The sequence below is a fragment of the Crocodylus siamensis genome, chromosome 3 (genome assembly GCF_052110815.1).
Source record: "Crocodylus siamensis isolate JL-2025a chromosome 3, ASM5211081v1, whole genome shotgun sequence".
Taxonomy (NCBI): domain Eukaryota; kingdom Metazoa; phylum Chordata; order Crocodylia; family Crocodylidae; genus Crocodylus; species Crocodylus siamensis.
In genome coordinates this window covers 84,467,845-84,491,597 of record NC_143397.1, presented here as the reverse complement: position 1 = coordinate 84,491,597, position 23,753 = coordinate 84,467,845, and the positions used below count along the sequence as shown (strand labels likewise).

At 43.5% G+C, this 23,753-nt stretch overlaps 1 protein-coding gene across 5 annotated transcripts in view; it reads right to left on the bottom strand.

Moving 5' to 3' along the window:
• The window catches only part of GKAP1 (G kinase anchoring protein 1), a 48,102-nt gene that overhangs the window by 7,337 nt on the left and 17,012 nt on the right, over positions 1 to 23,753 (bottom strand). For 2 of the 5 annotated variants that reach the window (XM_090038670.1, XM_090038671.1), the window contains exons 3-8: positions 20,195 to 20,338; positions 11,196 to 11,273; positions 8,633 to 8,765; positions 5,878 to 5,900; positions 4,857 to 5,009; positions 2,382 to 2,483 (exon numbers count right to left, since the gene is read on the bottom strand). In XM_090038670.1, coding sequence (XP_089894796.1) covers positions 2,382 to 2,483; positions 4,857 to 5,009; positions 5,878 to 5,900; positions 8,633 to 8,765; positions 11,196 to 11,273; positions 20,195 to 20,338 — 633 coding nt within the window. Of the gene's footprint in view, positions 1 to 5; positions 2,247 to 2,381; positions 2,484 to 4,856; positions 5,010 to 5,877; positions 5,901 to 8,632; positions 8,766 to 11,195; positions 11,274 to 20,194; positions 20,339 to 23,753 lie in introns of those variants that run through there. The other 3 variants (XM_090038675.1, XM_090038674.1, XM_090038673.1) reach the window with 3 other exon arrangements.

The window sequence follows — 23,753 nt, the reverse complement described above, 5'->3', positions numbered from 1 at the left end:
TAATATTAAAGAGATGTAAAGACAATTTATTTACACTACAAATGGGTCTCTTTAAAAGCAGCTTTTCATGAAGTTGGATTTGCAAACTGCTTTAACTGGATTGTGAGAGTTATACAGGGGTCCTATTACCTATTTAATTAAATTAGAATCAAGTATATGGGGGAATCCAACATAGAAATATTGACTTAAACCAGGGTTGTCTCCAACTGGCCTCCCATGGACCACATCTGGCCCCCAAGGGGCTAACCTGCGATTCCCCAGGCTCTCAGTCTTCTCCACTGCTCTCTTGTTACTGCCACTGGAGTCTCCGGGTTCCCCCTCCCTTGTCCAGCTTCTGCTGTCTTCCCCTGTTCCTAGGGGGTGGGGAGGTGTGAGAGTGGCCAAGGGGAGGACCCTGCACTGCATGGGGGTAGTGGTGTGGCACAGTGAGGAGAGAAGGGGATGGGGTTTGCACAGTGCAGTGCAGGGGGAAGGAGAAGGGTATTTAGATTCACATCTGCCCTACGTTTTGTGGCTCTTCCTTCCCCTCCCTTTCCACAAACAAATTCCAGAAGCGACAGATGATCATACTATGGTGAGACCCATAGAGCTGCTGTGGTTGAGGCCCTGTGCTATACAAATATTAAGGGACATGGTCACTGCCCCCAAAAGGCTTGCAGTTTAAGATCCTGCTAATCATTCCAACCCATCAGATGTATTAAGTTACCTCTTCAAAAAAAAGGCAGCTACTTCCCATGTTTGGTCACCAATGCCAATCCTGGCAGGTTAATTTTTCTCTAGTTTTACCTACATCTGTTTTCTGCTGTGTTATTTTTTCCTCTCCACATTTCTATGTCTTTCACCCATATTCTCCTCAGGAAAAATAGAAAGTTTTCAATGTTGTGATAAGCTGTCACACTCCACTTGTATACCAATCTTGTCACCCAATGTTAATTTCATAAAGCTCCATCCTGCAAGGTTAGCTGTTACAACCTTCAAACTTATTCTAAGGTTTTATAGATGGAAGAGCCAACAGCTAATTAACAGAATGCCAATTCAATTGTATGGCAGCAGAAAGAACACAGCAAGCACTTACACTGAAATGCATAGAAGATATACAACAGGAAAACACCCTCAATCTCTCTATGCAAGTATCCTAAAATGCCACCCCACCTGCCATGCTTTGAAAGATTTATTTCTAGTTTTAGTTCTAATTTAACTGTCATAATAGTTAATTCTTCAAAACTAACAGCTAAGTAAAAGCTGTCAGACAACCTTTGTAACATCACATTAACATTAGCCTACAAGTCTTCCAAAATAGAAACCTTAAGAAGAATCCTTGTGCATTTTATTTACTCTAATCAATGGGACTCTAGGATGTGAACAGAACATGTAGGAGCAGCAGCAAAAAAAATGAAAATAAAAATTATATTTTAATAAATTTGGATTTGAGAGTCCAGCCCTGATGCACAGTGTCAGTAGCCGCTAACTTATTAATAAACTCATTTCTTATTTACCTACAACTGGACTGATGCTCAGTATTTTAGTCAAGTAATGTTTTTTATATGAAGTTCAACTGTCCGGTAAACAAGATATGCAGCTTATACATCTGTTCACTTTTATTTACACAAAATTGTTACCTTTTTACTTCTGCTCACTCCTGTCAAGCAAGAAGGCATAAAAATTGGTTTGAAGGGCCTAATAATAAACTCTGGCACTTGGTGCTTTACTCAACTTTAAATCTTTGTTGTAAAATAATGTCACTTCCTCAAACCTCCATCCTCGCTGCTTTATATCATTTTTTAAATGTGCTAGTAGTACCCGCTATTGATCTTATTTTCCAATCTAGGAACTTAAGAAATTTCTCATCTTGTCTTACATACAACAGTGCTATGGCATTCAGTACAGATTCATTTCACAAGCGAAAATTATTGTTTCTAAGCTTTGTAACAGGTTGAAGAAAGGGGTAGAGCAGCATTGTGAAACTCCATTTCAGTGCTACTAGAGTTAAAAGGCTGTCATACTTCAGTAAGTATAATTTATTTTGGACAGTTAGATTGATCCATAAAACTTATGATCTTAATAATCATGTTAAAAATTAGTTAGCTACAAAAAACATTTGAGAAACTGTGTATTTTAAATAGGAAAAAAAACCTACTCCTGGATGCCTGGCTTCATTACCAAATACAATTCCTAGATGCTGGTCTTACTTACCAAAGCAAGGCCAATCCATGCAGTATCAGAGAATGACTTTGGAGAGAGATGCTCTGGAAAGGAAATATTTTTGTGGCCAAAGCACCTGTTCAGACCAGTCACATTTTAATAAATGCTTTGGCTAATTAAATGTGTAGGAAAAAAGTTAGCTTCTCCTAGTAGTAAGCAAAATGCAATCAACTACATACCTCCCATTGAGCGATTATATCCCTCAGCTGCTGAATTTCAGCATCTTTCTTTTCAAGTTCTAACTTCAATCGTTCTGTTTTTCCATCTTTCAAAACACCCTCCTACAAACAACCAACCACAGAATTTTAAGTAATGATACCTGCATGAGAATTTTTGCCTTACAAAATAATTATTTCTAGTTTTCAAGAATTCAGATGCCCTTGCCTGTACTTAAGTAAGGAAAATGATATTTTGTTAACCTGGTTACTTTGTTACAATAAATTTAAATAACAAATTTGTGCAAAACTGTTTCCCATATTTGCTTGTCCATGCACACACACAATATAAGACAGTACGATGCCTCATAAAAATGCTTACAATACTAGAGAATACCTGAGAAACATAACACAAATATGACATTCCTTTATGCAAAACTTTCATTTAAAAATGTTGTTTAAGTATTATAAGATGCCTGCACATGGCACTTGAAAAATCCTTTTAAGAACAGTTTAACAGAATTAAAGCCTTAAGGAAAGCATGCTCTATGAAAGGGTAAAGTAAAACCAGAAGAATGGAAAGAGTGCTCTAAGCTTTACTTTCTGGATATTGTTCCTTCCGTTGGAAAACCAAACAGAAAATCTGACAAATAATCTAAGACTTTTAGGATATATTAAATGTCTAAAATCTCTATGGCAAACCCAAGTCCACTACTGAAAAACAACTATGCCCACTCATCACTCTTGCTCCACATACATCGTATGGTCACTTTCTGGAACATTTTCAAGATCTTTTTCAGGTGTACTTCTGATAGCTACCCTAGGCATACCCATCCCCACTCTGCACGTGACCACACTTTTTTTCAGCATGCAGTGCATATGGAGTAGAAGTAAGCTGTTTTTCTATCAGCAGACTTGGGATCACTTTAGAAATGAGAGACAAACCAGAGGTATTAACATGTTTACACACTTGAGCATCATCCAGCTAAGAACTCCGTTTTTATAGAAGCTGTTAGAAAGAGCTACTCTTAACCAGCACACTGGTCCTTGTTGTTTATAATGTGTTAAACCAAGGGTGGGCAAAACGGCAGATCCGGTCAGTGGCTCTACTTCATTTCCCAACATCCCCTGCCCACATTGTAGCTGCTGGTTTCCATGGAGACCCCAGCAGCAATGGGGCCATGACAGCACAGGGCCAGGGTTTCCATGGAGGCTGGCTCCAGCAGTGCTGGCAGGGCACAGGGCTGGGCAGGGAGCTGCTCTGGGGCAGGACCTGGGATCTTGCGGCAGTGACAGCATCGTCTGGAGCCAGGGCAGAGCTGTGACCCACTGCCTGCATGCCCCAGTTCTGGACCACAGCATCACCACTGCAAGATCCTGACCCTGGTCCCAGATCAGCTCCCAACTCGGCTGTGGGCCCTGCCAGTGCTGCTGGGGCCAGTCTGCATGGAAACCCTGGTCTCACACTGTCATGGCCCTGCCACTGCTGGGATCTCCAATGAAACTGGTGGGCAGGGGCTGCTGGGAAGTGGAATCTACTATGGGCCCAATCTGGCCATGGGGCAGACTTTGCCCACCTCTGTTAAATCACACTATGTCATTTTAAGAATCAACTAGCTTTTCGATGTTTTAAATAAAAGACAGGCAGAATGGAAGTAGGTTTGGAAAATAATGTTTTGTTTTGATTTTTTTTTAGGCATCAGAAGCAAGGCATTTCAATTTAGCATTAAAAAATGACTGGCTTCTGCACAGGATGTTAAGGTGGACTATAAACAATATTAAGTTGTCCTTTCTCCACATTTTTTGTTTTCTTAAAAAGATTAGATATAAATCAGCAGATCCAACAATCTTTTTTTTCTGACGAGAAATTTTTGGAAGATGTGAATAGTGAAGTGACAATATTGTAACCTGAGCTTCAGTTCTCTCACTGGGGTGCGAGGAAGAATAAAGATCTAGAATAAAACAAAAATAAATATTTGTGTTCTAATGTGTAGATAACAGCAATGCTTAAATTTTTTTTTTTTTAAAAAGAGTCAAATCATGACAAAATCCCTTTGCTAACATTGAATTCATGTTAAAATATGGTATCTTCCTCTACTTTGAGCTTCCTCACTGTAGGAAAAAGAAAAACTACTTGTGAGAGCTAGAACCAGCCTGCAAAAAGCAGGGGATTTTAAGAACTTGAATGAGCAGTCTGTTTATGAACTTCCCTTCCCTTCAGGTTTTTGTCATTTATTCTTCCTGTCTCCTTACTTATTACAGCATTAAATTTGGCAGCCTCATTTTGGTTATGATATTTTGTGCCCCCATCCCTGCTTCTCTGACCAATAAACAATTTTTAAATGAAGAAGTCAGAAGATGCATCTATAAATTGTGTTTGCTGAATATGACTCGAATTGTAAGAGTTAGATGTCTCAAGTTAAAAGACAAAGTTACTCAAACTCTGCATTTTGTTTCAGTTATCCACCAAGCAAACATTCATTCTGCAATTGTACATGCCTGACTATGTTCATGAGATGCACAGTTATCCATTCCATTGTAATCGGTGAGCTGGTCTCTCCTTTTTTCTCTAATAAGTATTTTGTGAACGTCATCCTCCAATCTATTGAAGAATCCTCCATCATGTAATAAAGTATGGGAAGAGCTCAGTTCCTGTCAAGAATTGACTTCATGATTTTTCTCTGTTCGAATACAAGTCAATATTCAGCTAAACAATGACATCTTAAAGTTATAGAAGTGCACAAAATCCAGGAGTCACTTTCTGCTTTTAGTCAACAGGTTCCCTCCGCTACAGATTTGAGAACTAATTCTCACCTTGGAGAACATTTTGCTAGAAACTACAAACACCTGAGAAATGAAAATGGATGTTTGATAGTTAAAACAAACAAACAAACAAACAAAAAAACAACAGCGTTAATACTTCTGTGCAATGTCCTAATTAGATACTTCTAGTCTTCTTTTTGATATGGATTATTCATTTTTTCATTCCTCTAAAGGGATTATGCACTCTGTAATCATATTTTCTTCATACTTGCAATTGTATTTTCTTAGTATGTTTGTTTAAACTTCCTGTATTACATCTATAAAACTTTCAGTGACATGCTTTCAAATCCAAGTTGCACAAACAAAATTTGCAAGCTCATGTTTGAAAGCGTAAACGGCAAAAGGGCACGCTCAAGTTTTTCAACATTAAAACCATCGATATATTGTTAAAGAGCCTGCATTTCATCACAAAGGTTTACAGGCAATAATTCTGGCAACCAGGTTAGAAAATGTATTTCTGATTATCACTATAGAAAGTGACTAAGTATTCGTATCCCAATACTTACTTAGTAACTTCTTTCTACGTACAAAAATCTCTTTAACCTTGCTGAAGATAGGGTGACACCTTAAAAACCCATTCAGAAACACATACATTTTCATAAGCAACAACCTACTTTGTCAAATCTTTATTTAACTTCTTGATGGGTATTTTAGAATGCTGTGTTAATGTGTTTAACAAAAAAGATAAAAGTCTTACCTCATGTCTTTTTGTCAGGTGATCTGAAAAGAAAATACGAGGAAAAAACATGAGAGATATTACATTGGCTAATTTACATATATAATTCACTATGAGAGGGAGAGGATTAAAAAAAGGGTGAAAAATCCATAGCAGTTTTTCAGCACTAGTACTCATCTCTTCAAAGCTCTACAAAAGTATTAAGTAAAGAGAACTGCAAGTTTTACAGTTTATTCCTAAACACTGCTTCTGGCCAACGTTTTAGGACATGCAAGAGAAAAGAGCATCAAAATTTTTAAATGCAACAAACTCTACTGCTCAAGCAAAATTATTTCAATACAGACTGCAGACTGTATTCAAGTTCTAATACGCTCTGTAGAATTTGTATGCTTTTCAGTATATAAAAAGTGACGTGCCTAACAAATGTAGTCTATTCATTTTTTCATCTTACTCACAGGTATATTTTTAACTTGTCACCCCTCAACATTTAATAAATACTGGAAACTTAAATAAGTATCCAGATTTTCTTTTTAACCTGAACTTTTGCTTCAGTAGAAAATACTTTCTCCCAATTTCATCCCATTTTCATCACTTTGCTGAAAGCAAGCCTTGCTGCTCTGAAGACAAAAACAAGTACTCTAGTACCCAGCAAGCATCTGAACGGCTGCTGAAAGTAAATTCCTTGGGAATAAAAAAAAAGCAGCTGTTGCATCCTAGAAATATTTGGGAAGTTGTGCAGTTCAGAAGTTCAGGGGAAAGGAACACTTAGTATAGCTAAAGAAGAAACCCATTTGTGACGTTTCAAAAAACAAACCAACAAACAAAAAAACCCCAAAAACTTGGGAGCCTTTCCCTGGTTCATCTTGAACCATTAAGCATGCTGCATGGACCAGCACCTGGAAGCAGCTTCTCTTTCTACTCCTCCCATCACCAAAGTGGATTATGCCACATGGTATCAAACTTTTTATCATGTAGAGATATTAGACATTTTTGTTTCAACTTACTTGTTCCAGCACCCATCAGTATCTATTGGTACTAAACTGAGACTGGAAAAATGCAGTGTTTCATTACCAGGGATCCTGGTTTTCTGTTTAAAAAAAATCTCAAATTCTCTCATTTAAAAAAAAAAACAAACCAACAAAACCCAAATTCTCTGATTAAAAAAACCCTAAAATATGCATTTTCGTATGATTAAAATGAAATGACTCTCTTTCTCTCACATCATCTCTCTCTCAGTTTAAAAGGTTGATACATTTACAATTTTAAAACAATAAGGAAGCCTACCAGTGCCTCAATCATTATAATAAAATACGCTCTAAATAACTATATGCTTTGGCATTTGATTTTGTTTTTTCTTATCATGAAAATCAGAGCTCCCCCTGCCCCCTTCACTAACCAGGATGTGGGTCCAACTGCAACTGTCCCCACCACTAAGCAGCCCTGATATGCTGATGCTCTACTCCTGCCCATGCCGTTGCCCCTCACTCCCAACCCACAACTTTCCCAGCCCAGCCAATGCTCCTCACTCCACATCCATACCCCTTGTCCCTGCCCGTGGTCCTCACTCCTAACCCACAGCCTCCTACCCCTTCCCCCCAGAAAGCCCTAATAGCAGAGGGCCCCCAGCTGCCCCTCACCCTGCCAAGCCCCGTGCAGACTCACAGGATGGTGGTCTGCAGGGACATGGTATGGAGGGCCTCCAGCATGAAGTGAATGTATTGTATCCCATGCAGAAGCACATGCAGTGGCTGGGAAACCAATGCTGCCCTATGCCACTGGCTGTGCCTGGGGCTGCAGCACAGCAAGGAGGAGCAGTGCAGCACTGCACAGCAGTAGTGTTAAGCTGCGCATGGTTCTGCCCCAGGTCATACTGAAGGCAGCAGGAGGAAGGCAAGGGGGTTCTGGGTGTTCTCCATCCCATCCGGGCTGGAACATGGTGGCTCCGGCTCACACGGGCAGCAGTGGAGTGAGTCTGGCTCCAGTGTGGGCTGGAGGGAAGAGCAGGGGATTCCTGTGATACCCCTGCCTTGGGCTGGGGCTCCCAGCACCAGGTGGCCTGGCTATGGTCATGGCCCTGGTTCTGTCCCTGCTTCCCTTCCCCCCCAAGCGGCATCTCCCAGTCACCCAGCCCCTGCAGGCATGGCCACCAGCCCCAGCACTGCTGGTCATGACATACAGATCCCCACTGCCCAATTCCCTCACTGGAGGGGTGGGCACCTCTGGGCAGGCCCGAATGGCAATAGTGCAGAGCTGGGCTTCCCAGTGGCACTGAGCACTGCCTCAGACCCCATGCCCTGCTGCAGCCCTGGTGCCCAGGCATCCCACAAAGCCGGCAGCAGAGGCAATCCAAGCAGGGTGCAAGGCCCGGGACAATCAGCCCAAATCTTACTCCTGGACCCGATGGGGTTGAGGGGAGGGAGGGAGTATGGTAGCGAGCGGCGGGACGGGGAGCTACTGCTCTGCCTGGCTCTGCACCACCACCACTCTGCCCAGCTTTGTGGGGGCCCTCAAAGTATGGGGCCCAGGCCAGTCGCCCTGATTCACGTGCCTCCAGGGACTGCCCTGGCCAGCAGGCACCCAGCCTGCAAAGGGAAACCCAGTTTCCCACATTTTTCTCCTTTAAATGTGAAAATCCACACTTTTTTGCAGCCACCGGAAAACCTGGATCCCTGCTCATCACACAAAGTGCTTTGCTGTAAAAAAAAATTATACATAATTTGAATTCCAGTTATTAAGTTATTTTGTAAAAAACTGTATTGAACATAAAAATGCATACCTATATTAGAATCGGACTGAAAGTCTTTCAGAGATACTGTGAGAGGTTTGTCTTTTCCTTGTTGGTTCTTTCTTTTCTCTTTCTTATTCACAGACTTTGAAGGAGGTGAAGGATTTTCAGCATTTTCATATTCCTGAATAATTTGAAGACAATCCCACTGATTATACTACTTTATTTGAATGCAACACTTCTTAGCCTTCCTGATCCCACAACCTACCCGTCCACAATCATATACAACTACATGCCTTATCCTCCTTGTGGGCTCTTTTGCTAGACTTCCTGCAGGAGCCTGACCTAGTCCAACACATTAGCTCTGAAATGAAAGTAGCATAGCCACATTCACATGCTGCTGTGCCTAAGCTAATGAGCTCCAATTCTCAATAGAGATAATTTATAGTGTAGCACTAAGATGGCTCTGCTGTTATCTGTGCCAGAATAGGACACACAGAGCAGGCTAGCACTGCAAAAAACATATGGAAGGAGGGAATGGTTGATTCCCTGCCTACATCTGTGTGGTCCACACATAGCAAACCCACACACTAGTGATTGAGGACCATTACTATAATGAGCAACACAATTGGATATTTAATTCCTCTAAAGGCTTCTATTTTAAAAAGTAAGTTTGGACCTCCAGCAATTATTCAATGTCTCTGATGGAAGAACTCTTGTGTGCACACCAACTGGTCTGATGTAGAGGTTAGCAACCTATGGCGCTTGGGCTGAATTCAATCTGCAAAGAGGTTGGATGTTGCTTAGGAAGGTATGACCCATCCTGGGGCAGCTTAGAGGGTCTGGTGGTAACTGCACCGAGCTGCCCATTTCCTCTGCAGCACTCCATGTTTCTCTCATGCTTATGCTTACCCTCACTGCAGGGGACATAATTTTGCAGCCCAGTGCAAAGAGCTAGGTTGCATCCTCTAACCTAAGGCAACAAACACTTACCAACCCCTGGCCTAAAGAATCAACTCTTTTCTTCAAACCAAAGTATAGCTTTTCATTAAAAATGTGGACAGAGTAACTGTTTATACTGCTTCAAAAAAGGAGGGAGAGCTGTTCCCTTGAGTGCACATCAGTTGTTACCATCTGAATCTATCTGCATGATCCTGTAGCAACACAAGGTAGTCCAATCACTAATTTTGACACTTGATTGTAGCACAGTTAAAAACTGAAGTGCTCTTGCTACATTGCTGTCACTGCAGAATCATGTAACAGTTGCATCAGAACACCTACCACTTGATGCTGATACATTTGTTACTTCTCTCTATGTACCAATGAACTGTAACTTAACAATCCCAGATAACAGTCACCTGGGATAATACAGTTAAAAGGCATAATACAAAGCTACCAAAGAAACAAACAGAAAAACCCAGAAGCCTGCTCTTTCTTGACTTTTACTCGCAGTACATGGCTAGTCATTCATCTATCAACAGATCAACATTTTTAAATCATGTTCTACTAATTGATAGAATAATTTAACCAAAATTTGACAACTAGGTTTTAGAGATTTTTCAAAACTCAGATTGTTTCATTACTTATAACTCTTTAAAAAAAAAAAAAAAAGGCTTAGGATTTGAATGGGATGTTTTCCCCTCTCCCTTACCCCTCCACTAAAATTAGTATTCTTATACCAAAATCAAGAAACGGAACAGGCTATGATGGGGAACAGGGAAACAGAAAAAGTAGGCTATGATGTTCTATATTATTTAATAAACCTAAAAATGCTAACAGTGATTAGAGAATTAGAAAAAGATATAGAAGATTTTCCTCTGGCTTCTCCAAAATCTTGCAAATGCCATTTTTCTGTACTTAAAGCCTTATTTTCCTTTTAAAATCTGGATTTTAGAGCAGGCAAGTCATAGAAGTTAAAACCTTAGTTTTAAAAGCTTCAGCTTAAGTGTAGAGATTCCCTCAAAGCAAAAATCTTCACAAAGTTCTGTAGTTTGTCCAACAGAAGTACAAGATAGCTTAACACTAAACTCATAATAAATGTGCACACACATTTTTTGTTTTTTTCTGATGTATGAAGTTGGTGGTAGAGGTTCAAACAGAAATTCAGATTTTATTTGCCTGATTACCAGTTAGAAAGGGAAGATTAAAATTATCTTGTTCAAAACTTTTTACATCTCCAACTGAAAACACCTTTAAAAAGCTGGGCAAAGAATGCTAAAGGTACAATAGGCTTACCACTTACAAATTAAGGCTTTTAAATGCTTACTGTGTTTCTAATGAGCCCTTTACAGAAAAAAACCCTCCTCTCTCAAAAACCTCACAAACCATTTCCCTCCATTCCCATTTATATTTACACAATTAAAAAAACCCAGAAGATTCAAAAGATGTACAAACAATGTTTTCCCCTTTTCAGGTCATCTTTAACATAGCTACTTATAAATTACTTGAAATCTCCAGTGTTTCTCAAATCCTATACCCTTCAGAATGAAGAAAGTACAGAGATAATTTATAAGAAATTTTGTAGGAACTAAACCATTAGGGTTTTTTTTATTCGGAACTGAATAAAAGGCAAGAACTTGTACAATTTTAAAACTGGGGTGAAGTTAGCAAATACCTTTTTGTGCTCTTCATATTCCAGTTTGCTTAACAGTAATGCCTTTTCAAGATCTGCTTCAAACATTTCTGATGTCAGCTGAACAAAATAAAGACAGGACATTGTAACAGTTTTTTGTTGTTGCTGTTGGGTTTTTTTAAGAGCCAAAATGGCCATCCATATATAGTTTTGGCCTGTGCGCCTTACAGCTGCTCTCAGAACACTGTTATGATGCAGTGCATGATTAACTAAATACAAGGCTTTGGGTAATAAGCAATCAAATATACCAGTGATGACAGTGTCACATCAGCGTGTAAAAAACATGCATTATTTAGTCAATACAATTAAAAACAAATTCACATATTTTTAATTATATTTGTCTTGAAGTTCAGCATGCAAATGCTTAGAGGGAGCTGTAAGCATACAATATGATGCGTCTTTGAGGTGAGCAATAGGGGGGAAAAAAAACCCATCTCAACTCTTGTGCTCAGGGAAGAGCAGTTGTAGAACAGGAAATGTGATCTAACCTGTGCTGCTGCTTTAAGGACAAACTGATAACCGATAATATAGCGTAACTGGGCTGAAGGTAAAGATTCCTCCAGAACTTGGGTTTTTGTAGAACAAATGGAAGTCCTTGCTAGTCAGGACTCACACAGAGCAGTAATATACAAGATGGACACACACATGATTATTTTAATTAAAACACCTCATGATGTAGCAGTTATTTTGCTGCATATTACTTCTCTTGGAACCACTATTTTACATTATCACTGTTGTCACTGGTCAAATGGGCTGGAAAACAGAAGTCCCAGCCATCATCAAAATCATGTCCCTCGACTGTTGCTACCTTTGTTGGTTCATTCTCATCTCTTCTCTAATCTGCCTTTTTTCCTCTCTTCTTCAAATTGCAATTTGGGTCTTTTCAGTCATTCATTCAGGCTATTCAAGTTAGTTACAATTTAGGCATAACTTTCCTGCCTCTGGAAACTGTGACCTTATGAGCTAACATGTTTTTAAGAGTTGTGTATTGCCTAACACACTTGATTTGTAAGATGTTCTACAAGCCTTGACATTTTGGTAGCAAATCCTTCATCAGGCAAAACCCTCCAAATGAGTTTTGAATGAAGGAAGACTGAATAATATCCTTAACTTGAATAAAACCAAGTTGATGACTTAAGTAAATTCCTTTAACGTAACTGTATAGATACAGGAGGCATGGACACAGGGGGAATTCCATACAGGTCTGAGTGCGCTAATATCTGAAACATTTAATTTATTCTATGACTAGCAGTCTGAAGTGCATACTAAATTAAAGCGACAGAAAGAAAGATGCCATTAATGATCTGGAAGATGGAATGGAGTGCACCCTCAGCAAGTTTGCAGATGACACAAACCTGGGGGGAGTAGAAGATGCACTGTAGGGTAGGATTAGGATTTAGAGACCTAGACAAATTGGAGGATTGGGCCAAAAGAAATCTCATGAGGTTCAACAAAGACAAGCACAAAGTCCTGCACTTAGGACAAGATAATCCCATGCACCGCTACAGGCTTGGGACTAACTAGCTAAGCAGCAGTTCTGCAGAAAAAGGACCTGGGAGTTACAGTGGACAATAATATGGATATATAGTGCCGATGCATAGAGGGCGCATGGGGGCACACATGCACCCCCTGAGAGTGCTGATGCACCCCAACAGGCCAAGCTTCCTGCTTAGGTGATTGGGGGGGGGGGGGAGGAGGGGGCACGTGGGAGCACTGGTGCCCTCCCTGTAGGCGCTGGATGAAGTGCCATGGCCACTTCTGGGAGCGCTACAGCTGCTTCTCGGTTGGCGAGATTGGCCGCAGGGGACCTCCTCCCACCCCCTGGTTGCTGGGTGGGGCACATGCCCTCCATGACTTAAGGTGGCACCAATCGTCCATGTGGATATGAGTCAACAGGGCGCCCTTGTTGCCAAGATGGCCAACAGCATATTGGGCTGTATTAGTAGGAGCTTTGCCAGCAGATCAAGGGAAGTGATTATTCCCCCCTATTTTGCACTGGTGAGGCCACTGGAGTACTGTGTCCAGTGTTGATGCCTTCCACTGAAGAAAGGATATGGGCAAGTTGGAGAGAGTTAGTGGAAGGCAAAAAAATGTTTAGGGGGCTGGGGCATGCGAGTTGTGAGGAGAGGCTGAGGGAACTGGGTTTATTTAGTCTGGAGAAGAAAAGACCGAGGGGGGATTTGATAGCAACCTTCAGCTACCTGAAAGGGGGTTTTAAAGAGGATGAAGATGGACTGTTCTCAGCAGTAGCAGATGATGGAACAAGAAGCAGTGGTCTCAAGTTGCAGCAAGGGAAATTTATGTTGGATATTAGTAAAACACTCTTGCAAGGGGAGTGGTGAAGCACTGGAACAAGAGGTGGTACAATCTCCATCCTTGGAGGTTTTTAAGGCCCAGCTCAACAAAGCCCTGGCTGGAATGATCTAGTCGGGGATGGTCCTGCTTTGAGCAGGGTGTTGGACTAGATGACTTTCCTGAGGACCCTTTCAATTCTAACTTTCTATTAGTTCTATGATGTTTGCAAAAAGCATGTCACGCCTACTGCCCTGGAAAATTGCATGCAAAAGCAATGAGAAAAGAGGAGGAAGGAAAACATGAAAATTACAATAGGCAACACATACAAAGACTTATTAATATTATACATATAAACTTAAATGCTATAAACTTCTCAGGACAAGGCGTGTTGCCACAAGTATTTGCATAAAATCTAGCAAAATGGTACTCAGATATTTATTGGGGCTACAGTGTTACTGCAACTTGATTATGAAAATTCAGAGTTAACCATAAAAATTATTCAAGTGGCCCTAAAGTAGTAACAAGTCTTTTGCAGCTTGTGCCACCAACATTTCTAAGAGCCTTAAAACCAGGATCTGTAAAGCACCCGGGTGCCGAAATTAGGAACTAGGCATAACTGAAGTGCCTAACCCTGAAATAACAACCCAACACCCCCACACTCAACTGCTGAGTAATTCCTGAAGCACCTGAACTCTTGTCTTCCCAAATGCCTTGAGTTCTCTTCTCTGCATGCATCAAATTTGCCCAGTCTGTACAACTTGAGATCTAGCACCTGCCTAAATCCAGTCAGGAAGGCTTAACTACTCTAAGCAGCCAAATCTCATATATGCTTGCTCTGAACATCTTAATACTTGCTAACAGGATCAGCTTCCACTGTTTGCAGCCATGGCAGTCAGTGTTCTCTCTATGCTGCACTCATGCGTGGCCACGCAAATAAAAAAATCATGCTGAGCAATAACTTTTTAGTGCTGTGCACGCAGTGGTGTACCGACTGGGAGGTGGTTGGTAGCCATGTGGGGGGGAAATGCCTAGTGCAGAAGCAAGGGGGCACCAACACCGCACCCCACCCCCAACTGCCAGCTTTGCGTCGGGCTCCTCACCACCAGCCCCAACCCAGCCACAGATTGCTGCAGGACGGGGGAGGGGCAGGCACACTGAGATACCCATGCACTCCAAGCTAAGATTCCTCACAGATCGCTAAACCTTAGGGGGAAACATTGACAGCAGTTGCAGAAGTACGTTCATTTTTTATACTGGCAGGCAAACTTCTTTAGGTAAATATAATAACTTTTATTAGACCAACTGAGTAGCTGCAAAAACGTTATTTGCAAGCTTTTGGGCACACGCACCCTTCTTCAGGCATAGGGAGTCTTCGCTGTTCTTTGTCCATTTTTTATACTATGATCTAATGGTCAGGAGTGGTCCAGTGGCTCAGGAAGCAAGAGAGTTGAGTTCAATGCCTCTCTCAACCAGAAAGAGTTCAAAAGTACAATTCCCAGTTCTGAGAGAGTTTCCTAACCACTAGCTAGGAGGCTAGGCTTGTAGAGGAGAGTACTCTGTCCTTCCATGCCATCATTCAAGAAAGATTCAAAACATCATTGGGCCAGCGACATGACAGCTTGGGGGTTAAGACACTCTTGTAAAAGGCAGGAGTCTTGGATTCTGACCCTACTCACATGCTGTCTGTTTTGGGTCCTATTCTGGGGTATCTAAGGGTATGTATACAGGGTACAAGGCATGCACGTGACAGCTCTGGACCTAAAAACAGTAAAGCCTTCTCAGCAGGACTGGTTAGTCTGGAGCGCAGCACCATATTAGTGTGACTTTTTGCTTCTGGTTTCAGAACTAGTGCAGGGTTTTCCTCTGCATGGCACTGCCTGGTGCCAAATAAATTTCAGCACACTAGACAGAAGTTTCACAACTAACCCAAAGTATCTTTACACAGTGCTATATTGAGCAGTGCAAACATATCTGTACTCTCGCCAAGTTTTTGTAAGGGAAGCAAGGCATCTAGCACAAGATTCTGAATTTCAATCTGGGAGCCAAATGTCTAAGACTCAGGAATTGCAGCATCTATCTTTTAAGAGCTTAAGTTCTTTATGGGATTCTAAGCCTTAAAGTCCTGTAATTCTATTAAAAGTTGTATATTGGAAATATACCGTAAGACTAATTAATCAATAACAGAATTTGTGAAAGTACATTACTATGATCATTCCAAAGTGATCATCATAACATAGATCAAAGATTGGTGGGTGGGAGCCAATGGTGAAAATGTGGCCACAACTGGGTGGAGCGAGGGAGGGGGAGACCCATTCTGTAGGAGCTCCCATGTAGGTGTGTAGTGTTGGGAAGGAGGGGGGAAAGGAGAATCACTCTCACATTAGCATGGGGCAGTCAAGAGGGGGAATCATGCCCAGTGTAGCAGTGGGTGTGGGGAAAGTGTCTACTTGGTGCCCCTGGTGCAGCTGACACAGCTCATGCAGCTCCTGTGGCATGTGGCTCTTGGAAGCTTAGAAGTTGAATAGCCCTGCATTACAGCGCTAAAACTGAGTAAGGGGGAAAGAAAAAAAAAACAGTCAATAAAATGTAAAGATAGAAAGTTGTTTGATAAAATATATCATACAGAGACTATAAAGTATGTCAACACTTGTTAAGAATACCCACCCAAACTACAGCAATACTCAAATGCATCTTCAGGAATCAGATTAAGATAGCATCCAGTGACACAGTGACAACACTTTTCTGAGACCCATCAGTTCCCAAATTAAGTTTTCATTTAAAGGGAAACCAAGTTTCTCAGGAAAGTTTCCAATGTGTTTTAGTCACTTTGGAGTCTAAGCCCCATTGACTATTGGTTTTAGGTGCAATTAGAATTTCACTTCAAGCCCAAAAGCTTTAAAAAACAAGCTGTGATGAGCTGCTTGGGGTAGTAGAGAAGTTAACTGCTTTATTTTATGCATAATACCGCTGTAGCCAATGAGAACAACTTTAAGACCATTAACAATTTCACCAGTCAATTTTAACCAAAACACATCATTATAACCGTGTCCCTTCACAACACCTGATCTGCTACAAACCTAGAACAGGTCTAGCAATCTACAGCCTGCAAAGCCTTTGGAGCCAACCTGCAGAGGCTCTGTTTGTGCTATGCCTAAGCCAGACACTCAGGACTTGTAGAGGGCGAGCTCTCCCTATGCTAAGTCAAGGTTGGGTGCCTGGGGCTTCGGTGAAGGAGCTGTATCTACACTGTGCTGCAGCCCACTGGCAGAGAGAATCAGCTGAGGTGACCAGGTCCTAGTGTCTACCCATCTTGAGTCCGAGATGGGTTATTCTGGACCCCAGCTGCACCTACCAGAAAACACTGCCAACCCCCTGCCCCACCTAGAAGATTGTTTAGACTTACAGCATGCTCAAAGCTCTACTACAGACAGTCCACACTTCAGATCTCAAAAACTGCAATGACCTCCAATTTAGTTGTGCTATTGTATATTATCAATTAGTAAAAATGGTCTTCTCATGACTACATTGTTAGGAATAGTATACTTCAGAGCAACATCATAGTTACAAAGTGACTTTTTAAAAGTAAAAGGAAAACACAAGATAACTTCTACGCAAGTTATGTGCCCTACCTATTCTGTGGGTTAAAATAAACCAAGATTCAAGTGTATGACAGCTAAGTTAAGGATGATCTAACCATCAGGATGTCCAATAACTACTTACAAAGTGCAGTGTTTGTCCTCTTTTATAATTAATATTTAATAGAGCAGACATTTAAGATACAAATGTTGAATTCTTCCTACCTATTGGAAAGAAGAAAAAATGAGCCTAACCAGAAAAAAAAAAATCATTCTACAGCTTAAGTTTCATGAAAGTCTCTAAAACACTGCAGACTCACCAATACACTGCTAGACAATCAAAATACATCTCATCAAAAAGCACAGAAGGGATGAGAACCTGACACTGCAAGAATCACATCACCAACCTCAAAAACATTAAATAACCCTCACTAATCTAGGCTCCAAATGATGTTTTCACTTAGTGGTTGACCATCTACCAGCACAGCTTTCTGAATTCTTGCTCAAGGAAAAGCTACAGAACAACCTTCTTCGATGAGGTTGAATACATCCATCTACATGGCAAAAGAGTTCAGGTACCTGTTAACAAAGTCATATAGTATCCTCAAATAATAGTTTCAAACTCAAACCTATCCCCTGAATATTGTGTAAACCTTTCCAGACTTTTCTGCAGTATGGCTCCAGCACTCAAGCATATCCCATTCAACTCATTTCTGGGTCTGGTACATAAGATGCTAAAGACAGTTCTGACATACCCCCTCATTTCTTGATTTCATCTGAGTGAATAGGTGAAACATGCTCAAAAGCAATACTTTCTAGAAGCACCAAGGACACAGCAGAGGTATACAACAACCAAGATGAGTTACCAGTCAGTAGTGACCCTCAGTTACTACGGCACCTCATAAGGCATAATCCATAGCGAACTGTGATGTTACCAATTCTACATGAATACAATGTTATTAATGGAAAAAACATGCTCGCCCTACAAGAAAAGGGTGGAATCATTTAAATCAAGGGTCAGCAACCCTTGGCATGTGTGCCGGAATGTAGCACGTGAGGCCATTTTGCTCAGCATGCTACAGCTGGCCTGGACTGTGGGCAGCTGCCACTGGCCATGGAGTGCGGGCTGCTCAGAGCACGTGAAGGGGAGGCTGAAAGCCCTGCTGCAAGCAGCTCAGGGTCCACGGCAGGCAGCAACTGCCCAGAGCCCAAGCTGGATGTGGCAGGCAGCCAGGAGGCTGCAACTGGCACACCAGGGTCCAGAGCCCTGGCTTGGCTCCGCGGAGGCAGCAGTTGCACATGTACCTCAGGGCAGACAGTGAAAAAGGGGCCACAGCTGGCACTCCCCACTGTTCTCCCTCCACCCTCCACCATGCAGAAGGTACCATGCAGAAGGTACCAGCTGCAGCAACAGCAGCGCTGGCTCACAGGACTGCAGCCAGTGACAGAGTGCAGTGGGGGCTGAGGTGTGTACTGCAGTGAGTGCTTGTGGAATTGGGAAGAGACCCAGCCCAATCCCCAACCCCTGCAGCTCCTGCTGTAGGTGTTGCTCTGTCCTGGGCTCTGGGCACCTCCCCCTTCCCTCTGTCCCCCAATCTTGTGGCATGTATTTGCACGTAGCAGCACTGAAGACACAGCAGAGCCAGCATGAGACCTGCTGCAGCCCTGAGGGTCAGTGCTGCAACAGTGCTGGCTGAGCAGGGGCACATAAACGCCCTGGGCTGGGGGCAGTGTAGGGGGAAGAGGCAGCAGTGGTGGCAGCAACTCTCAGGCACCAGCAGCTCTGCCCCTGCACCATGCTGCGCTTGCCCCCTGCAGCCTGCTGCCATTGCCTACCAGCCCTCAAAGAGCACCCTCCTGCTCCCACCCCCACACCAGCCCTGCCGTGCTATCACCCCATGCCCACCCCACTGCTGCTGGGGAGGGAAGAGGAGATATGTTGCTTACGCATGCAGCAGTGGGAGGGAGGAAGGGGCAGGGAAGCATGTGTCTGTGTGTACGTGCATGTGTGTAGTGACGAAGGCAGGAGGAAGGTCTCCTCAGGCTCTGACCCTGATACAGTCCCCGATACATGCCTACTCACAGCTGCCCCCCCAGGCGCATACACACATGCATGCATGCATGCACGCACGCAGCCCAGTGGGGCTGAGGGGTACAGATTCCATACGGGGGCAAGGAGCAACAGCTTTCCCCTGTCCCACTTGATACTCCTCCCCAACCCTTGAGTGAAGGGGGAGCTGCTAATCCCCCTGACACCTCACTTCAGGTCTTGGTGCTGCTCCTTCCTCCCTTCCTGGCTCCCTGCAATTCCCCTGTCACTGCCAAAGCTCCAGTACAAAGGAATGAGAGAAGCACATGTGTTTTTATTGACCATATTTAACTAAAACACTGAACCACTGAAATCAATTAACAAAGAAAAGTTCATTTTAATTATGAATATTCCTCCTACTTACATCACTGGGAAGTGAATTATTACTTCCCTTAAAAAGACAAATTACATGATTTGTTTAACAGTCTTATGTCAAGGCAAGAAAGGTCCAAGTATTTTATCTATCTTCTACCTTGGCTACCTCTACTGAAAGGAGCTGTGGTAAAACATTACAATAGCTTACTTCTATTTTTAGTGTTAGTAAACCTGGGATCATTACAGAAACTATTTTTGATAAATATATTAACCAAAGGGGTGTTGGGGGAGACACTTCAAACATGTATATGATAAACCAATATCTTGCACTGAAAGATGAGGCAGTCCTGGTGGCACTGTGACTGTTTAGTAACTTGCTATTCTGAATAGCAGAGCTCACTCTTGGCATATCAAAGCATTAAAAGGAAGGAATGGAATTAAATCTGTACTTTTCATATTCAGAATGGTGGTAAAGATGCTTCTTGGGATTCTTCTCTACTGGAAAACATTTTAATGTATCAGACTAAATTATGAAGTTTGAGCAGCATTGGGGATTTATTTATGCAAAAATAAGAAGAGATGAAGAACTGCATTCTTCCAACTGATGTGAAATAATCAGCCACAGCCATTTATCAGATACGTATAAGTGACGTTTGTATTACTCCATAAGAGAGTAAAGTAAAATAATTCACAGTAGCAAGCGGTACCTGTTCATCTTTTTGTCTCCACTCTTGCCAATTTTCTTCCTGAGAATCTTTCTGCACTTGACTGTACAATGTTTGCTCATGCTGAGATAGACAGCCTCCATGGGAGGATTTCTGAGGAATCTTTTTAAAAGCAAGATTTCTGAGCTGCAAAGCAGAAAGCAAGAAGCACAATTAATAACAGCAACAGTTTTGCTATTTACTAGAATGTTAATGAATATACAGAAACAACTCTATCAAAGACATTTATATGTGCCTATAATTTACCCCAAGCCTTGGGTTAAGTTTATTAAACCAGAGGTGTCAAAACACATGGCCTGCAGGCTGGATCTAGTTTGCAGACCTGTTGCATCTGGTGCACTGGTGGGCTACAGGAACTGAATGCCCTTGGCTCTGCGCTGCCATACACCTCAGCACTGCTGACTGGTCAGAACTCTATGCTGCTGGGCAACAGCATGAAAGTGTGTGGCTTCATACAGCCGCATGGCACTGGCTCTGTGCCACTACTCTAGCTAGTCAGCAGTGCCAAATGCATGTAGCAGCATGGATCCAGAAGTGTGCAGTAGCACAAAGCCATGTTCAGGTAGTGAGGAGCTGGGAGGCTTGTGTCCATAAAGAGCCAGGGAAATGCAGGGGCTCAGAGAAGTCATGCACCAAATTTTTAAATTGTTATTTCATTGGGAGATAGTAAAAGAGCATTTTTTTTTTTTGGGGGGGGGGGGGGGGCACAGATGATATATGATTTTATACTGACACAGGGGGCTGGGGGTGGAAAACGAACCTAAGAACATATCTAAAGAATGAAAGACTCATGCTTTCAAAGCACTCTCCAGAGCATTACAGGGTCACTAATGCACTGCTAGGCGCATCAGGCATCCACAGAAAAAGCTGACAACTTGACCTCTTGCCCACTCCCTCAACCCAAAAAAACATAGGTCCAACTTCAGAGCATTAACCACCATCAACAACTTGGGACCCAAACATCTAGTTTACAATCCTTGTATTATTTTAACTTGGGGCAGGCAATTTTTTCAGCTGGAGGGCCGTTTAAGGAGTTTTGGTGAGCTGTCAAGGGCCCCATGACAGTTGCCCCACCTCCTGGTTGCCATCTTGGGACCAGAAGTCCCACCGCTAACCCCTGACCTTTACCACCAGAAGTCCTTCCCCCTACCCCTGCCCCAGAAATACTCATTTTGGGATGAAAGGGTTGCCATCCTGGAACCAGAAATAAACCGAATTATGCAGTAAAATTCAAACACCTACTATAACATTTTTAAATTTTATTACAAAGATGTTTTTTGCCATGATTTGTGTTTGTATAGCGTATATAGAGGTGACTGGATAACTCAAAAATAAGGTTTTACACTTGTATATTGTGTGTCGGGGTGTGGTTGGTGTGTGTGTGTGTGTGTAGGCTGGGGTGTGGGGGGTGATGTGTCTAGGGTGGGGTGTGGAGGCAATAGGGCATGTTGGGTGGGTGTGTGTGGCTTGTGGAGTGAGGAATTGTGGAGAGGTGTGGGGACCCGCCCCCCCCCCCCATACCCTCCGATGACAGCATTGGGAACACTCGCAGGCAGTGGATGCCTGTGCCCGGTGCAGGTGCTGCCACCTGGTGGCGTGCGGCACTAGCCAGCGCTACATGCAAGGGAAGGAGCGCAGCCTGCCTGGCCCACCTTTATCATGGGGGCTCAGTGCAACGCACGTGCAACTCCTGGCACTTGTGCAGCACTGGGGGAAGCCCCATGTGCTGGAGTTTGCTGCCTTCCTTTCTCTCTGCTGTACAGGTCCCGGGACTCTGCATGGAAGCAGGGGCTGGGGCTCCACTTCACTTCTGGTGAAATCCCAGGATCTGCACAGTAGGGGGTGGGGAAGGCAGCTGGCTTCAGCATGTGGGGCTTCCCCAGGGGTGCAGGAGTGCCAGAAGCTGCACGTGAGCCATAAGGAGCCCTCGCAATAAAGGCAGGCCAGCCAGGCTGCATTTCTCGCTCCTGTGTGCAGTGCTGGCTGGAACCACATGCCACTAGGTGGCAGAGCCTGTGCTGGGCATGAGTGCCCACCACCTGCTGGTGTTTCTACTGCTGCTGGTGGGGGCTATGCTCCATGTGTGGGAGGATGTAGGGGGTCCTCACACCTTGCCATGATCCGTCACATCCACATCCTGCCCACCTGTGCTCTGCCCTCCCACCTCTCCACTGGGTGCAAGCTCTGCACTGCTGCCAGCCCCAGCCCCATACTCGCTGGACCCGCACAGCTGCAGCTCCCCCTCCCCCACCACTTACCTGGTGCCTGGCTCAAGCAAGATGCCAGAGAAGCCTAGCAGGTCACCCAGCCATTGTAGCAGTAGCAGCAGCAGCCCTGCCTAGAAGCTGCATGCTGGCTGGGCCCTTCTGCCCACAAGGGTGGGAGCAAGACACCATACAGTATGTTGAGAGAGGTGTATTTGTGGGCCCCTTGCTCTCCCCCTTGCGGAAGGAAGGGCTGGGCAGTATACAATTAATTGGCAGGCGCACATGGACTGAATGAAAGTGCCTTGCATGACAGATCTGGCCCATGGGCTGTATTTTGCCCACCCCTGTTTTACCTAATATAAAAGTAAATGCTATCTTGTTCAAGTGAGCAGCATGGGGAGGACCATCAGTAAGGACATACTTGTAAAGCTGTTTGTGCAACATTAAAAGAACCACACCGTTTTAGAAGTCAAGCATTGACTGTTACAAGTAACTGTCAAAATGTAAAAATTAGTAAGTTATCCTGCCTTTTCAATTTGACTGTAAATATCATATCTTCTCACACAAAAATATGCTCTGGAATACACACCTTGTTTTTTAAAGGCAGAATGAAGTAAAAAAGATCATCCAGGGTGTATCTACATGAGATGTTTTACTGCACAGCAGACTAATCTACTGTGCAGTAAAGGCATCACTATCTACATGTGCGGTGCATTTACTGGGCAGTAAATGAGGCTATAGCACAGCTAGCTTGTACTTGTAAATACAGCTAGTACCTGTTACTGCACAACACCACTCCTGTAGACATTGCCCCTAGTCAGCCTAGGCAGCAGGAGAAAGCGAACTCTCTGTCCCTGGTCCTGTTGCTGCTCAGTTTCTGGCTCTCCCAAGAAACCAGGAGCCAATTAGTGCTGGGACTGGAGAGCTCTCTGGTCTGTCTCTCCCAGATCCTGGTGTGGGATGGCTGCTCCTGCGGGCAATGGGAAGCTGGAAACCCAGCCCCTGCCTGCCCCCCCCCAGGGCACCTCTGCATGGCACAAAGATGGCTGCACTGGGGGTCAGGTGGGAGGGGGTTGGGTTCCTAGTCCCTGCCTGCCTCGCAGAGTGGTCAGCTCCACATCAACCAGGGCAGCTGCCATCAAGCCCCATGCCCTCCCCTCCCAGGTTTGCTGGAAGCTGCCTCACACGCAGGACAGGTCCCACTGGGCAGAGGAGTCCCGCCCAGCAGGGGACTCACTGGCAGCTGTGTGGCCAGCACCCAGGGGAGCCTTGAGTTCCCCTTGCAGGGGGGCAGAGCAGGGCTGAAACAGCCTGTACTGGGCTCCTTCCAACAG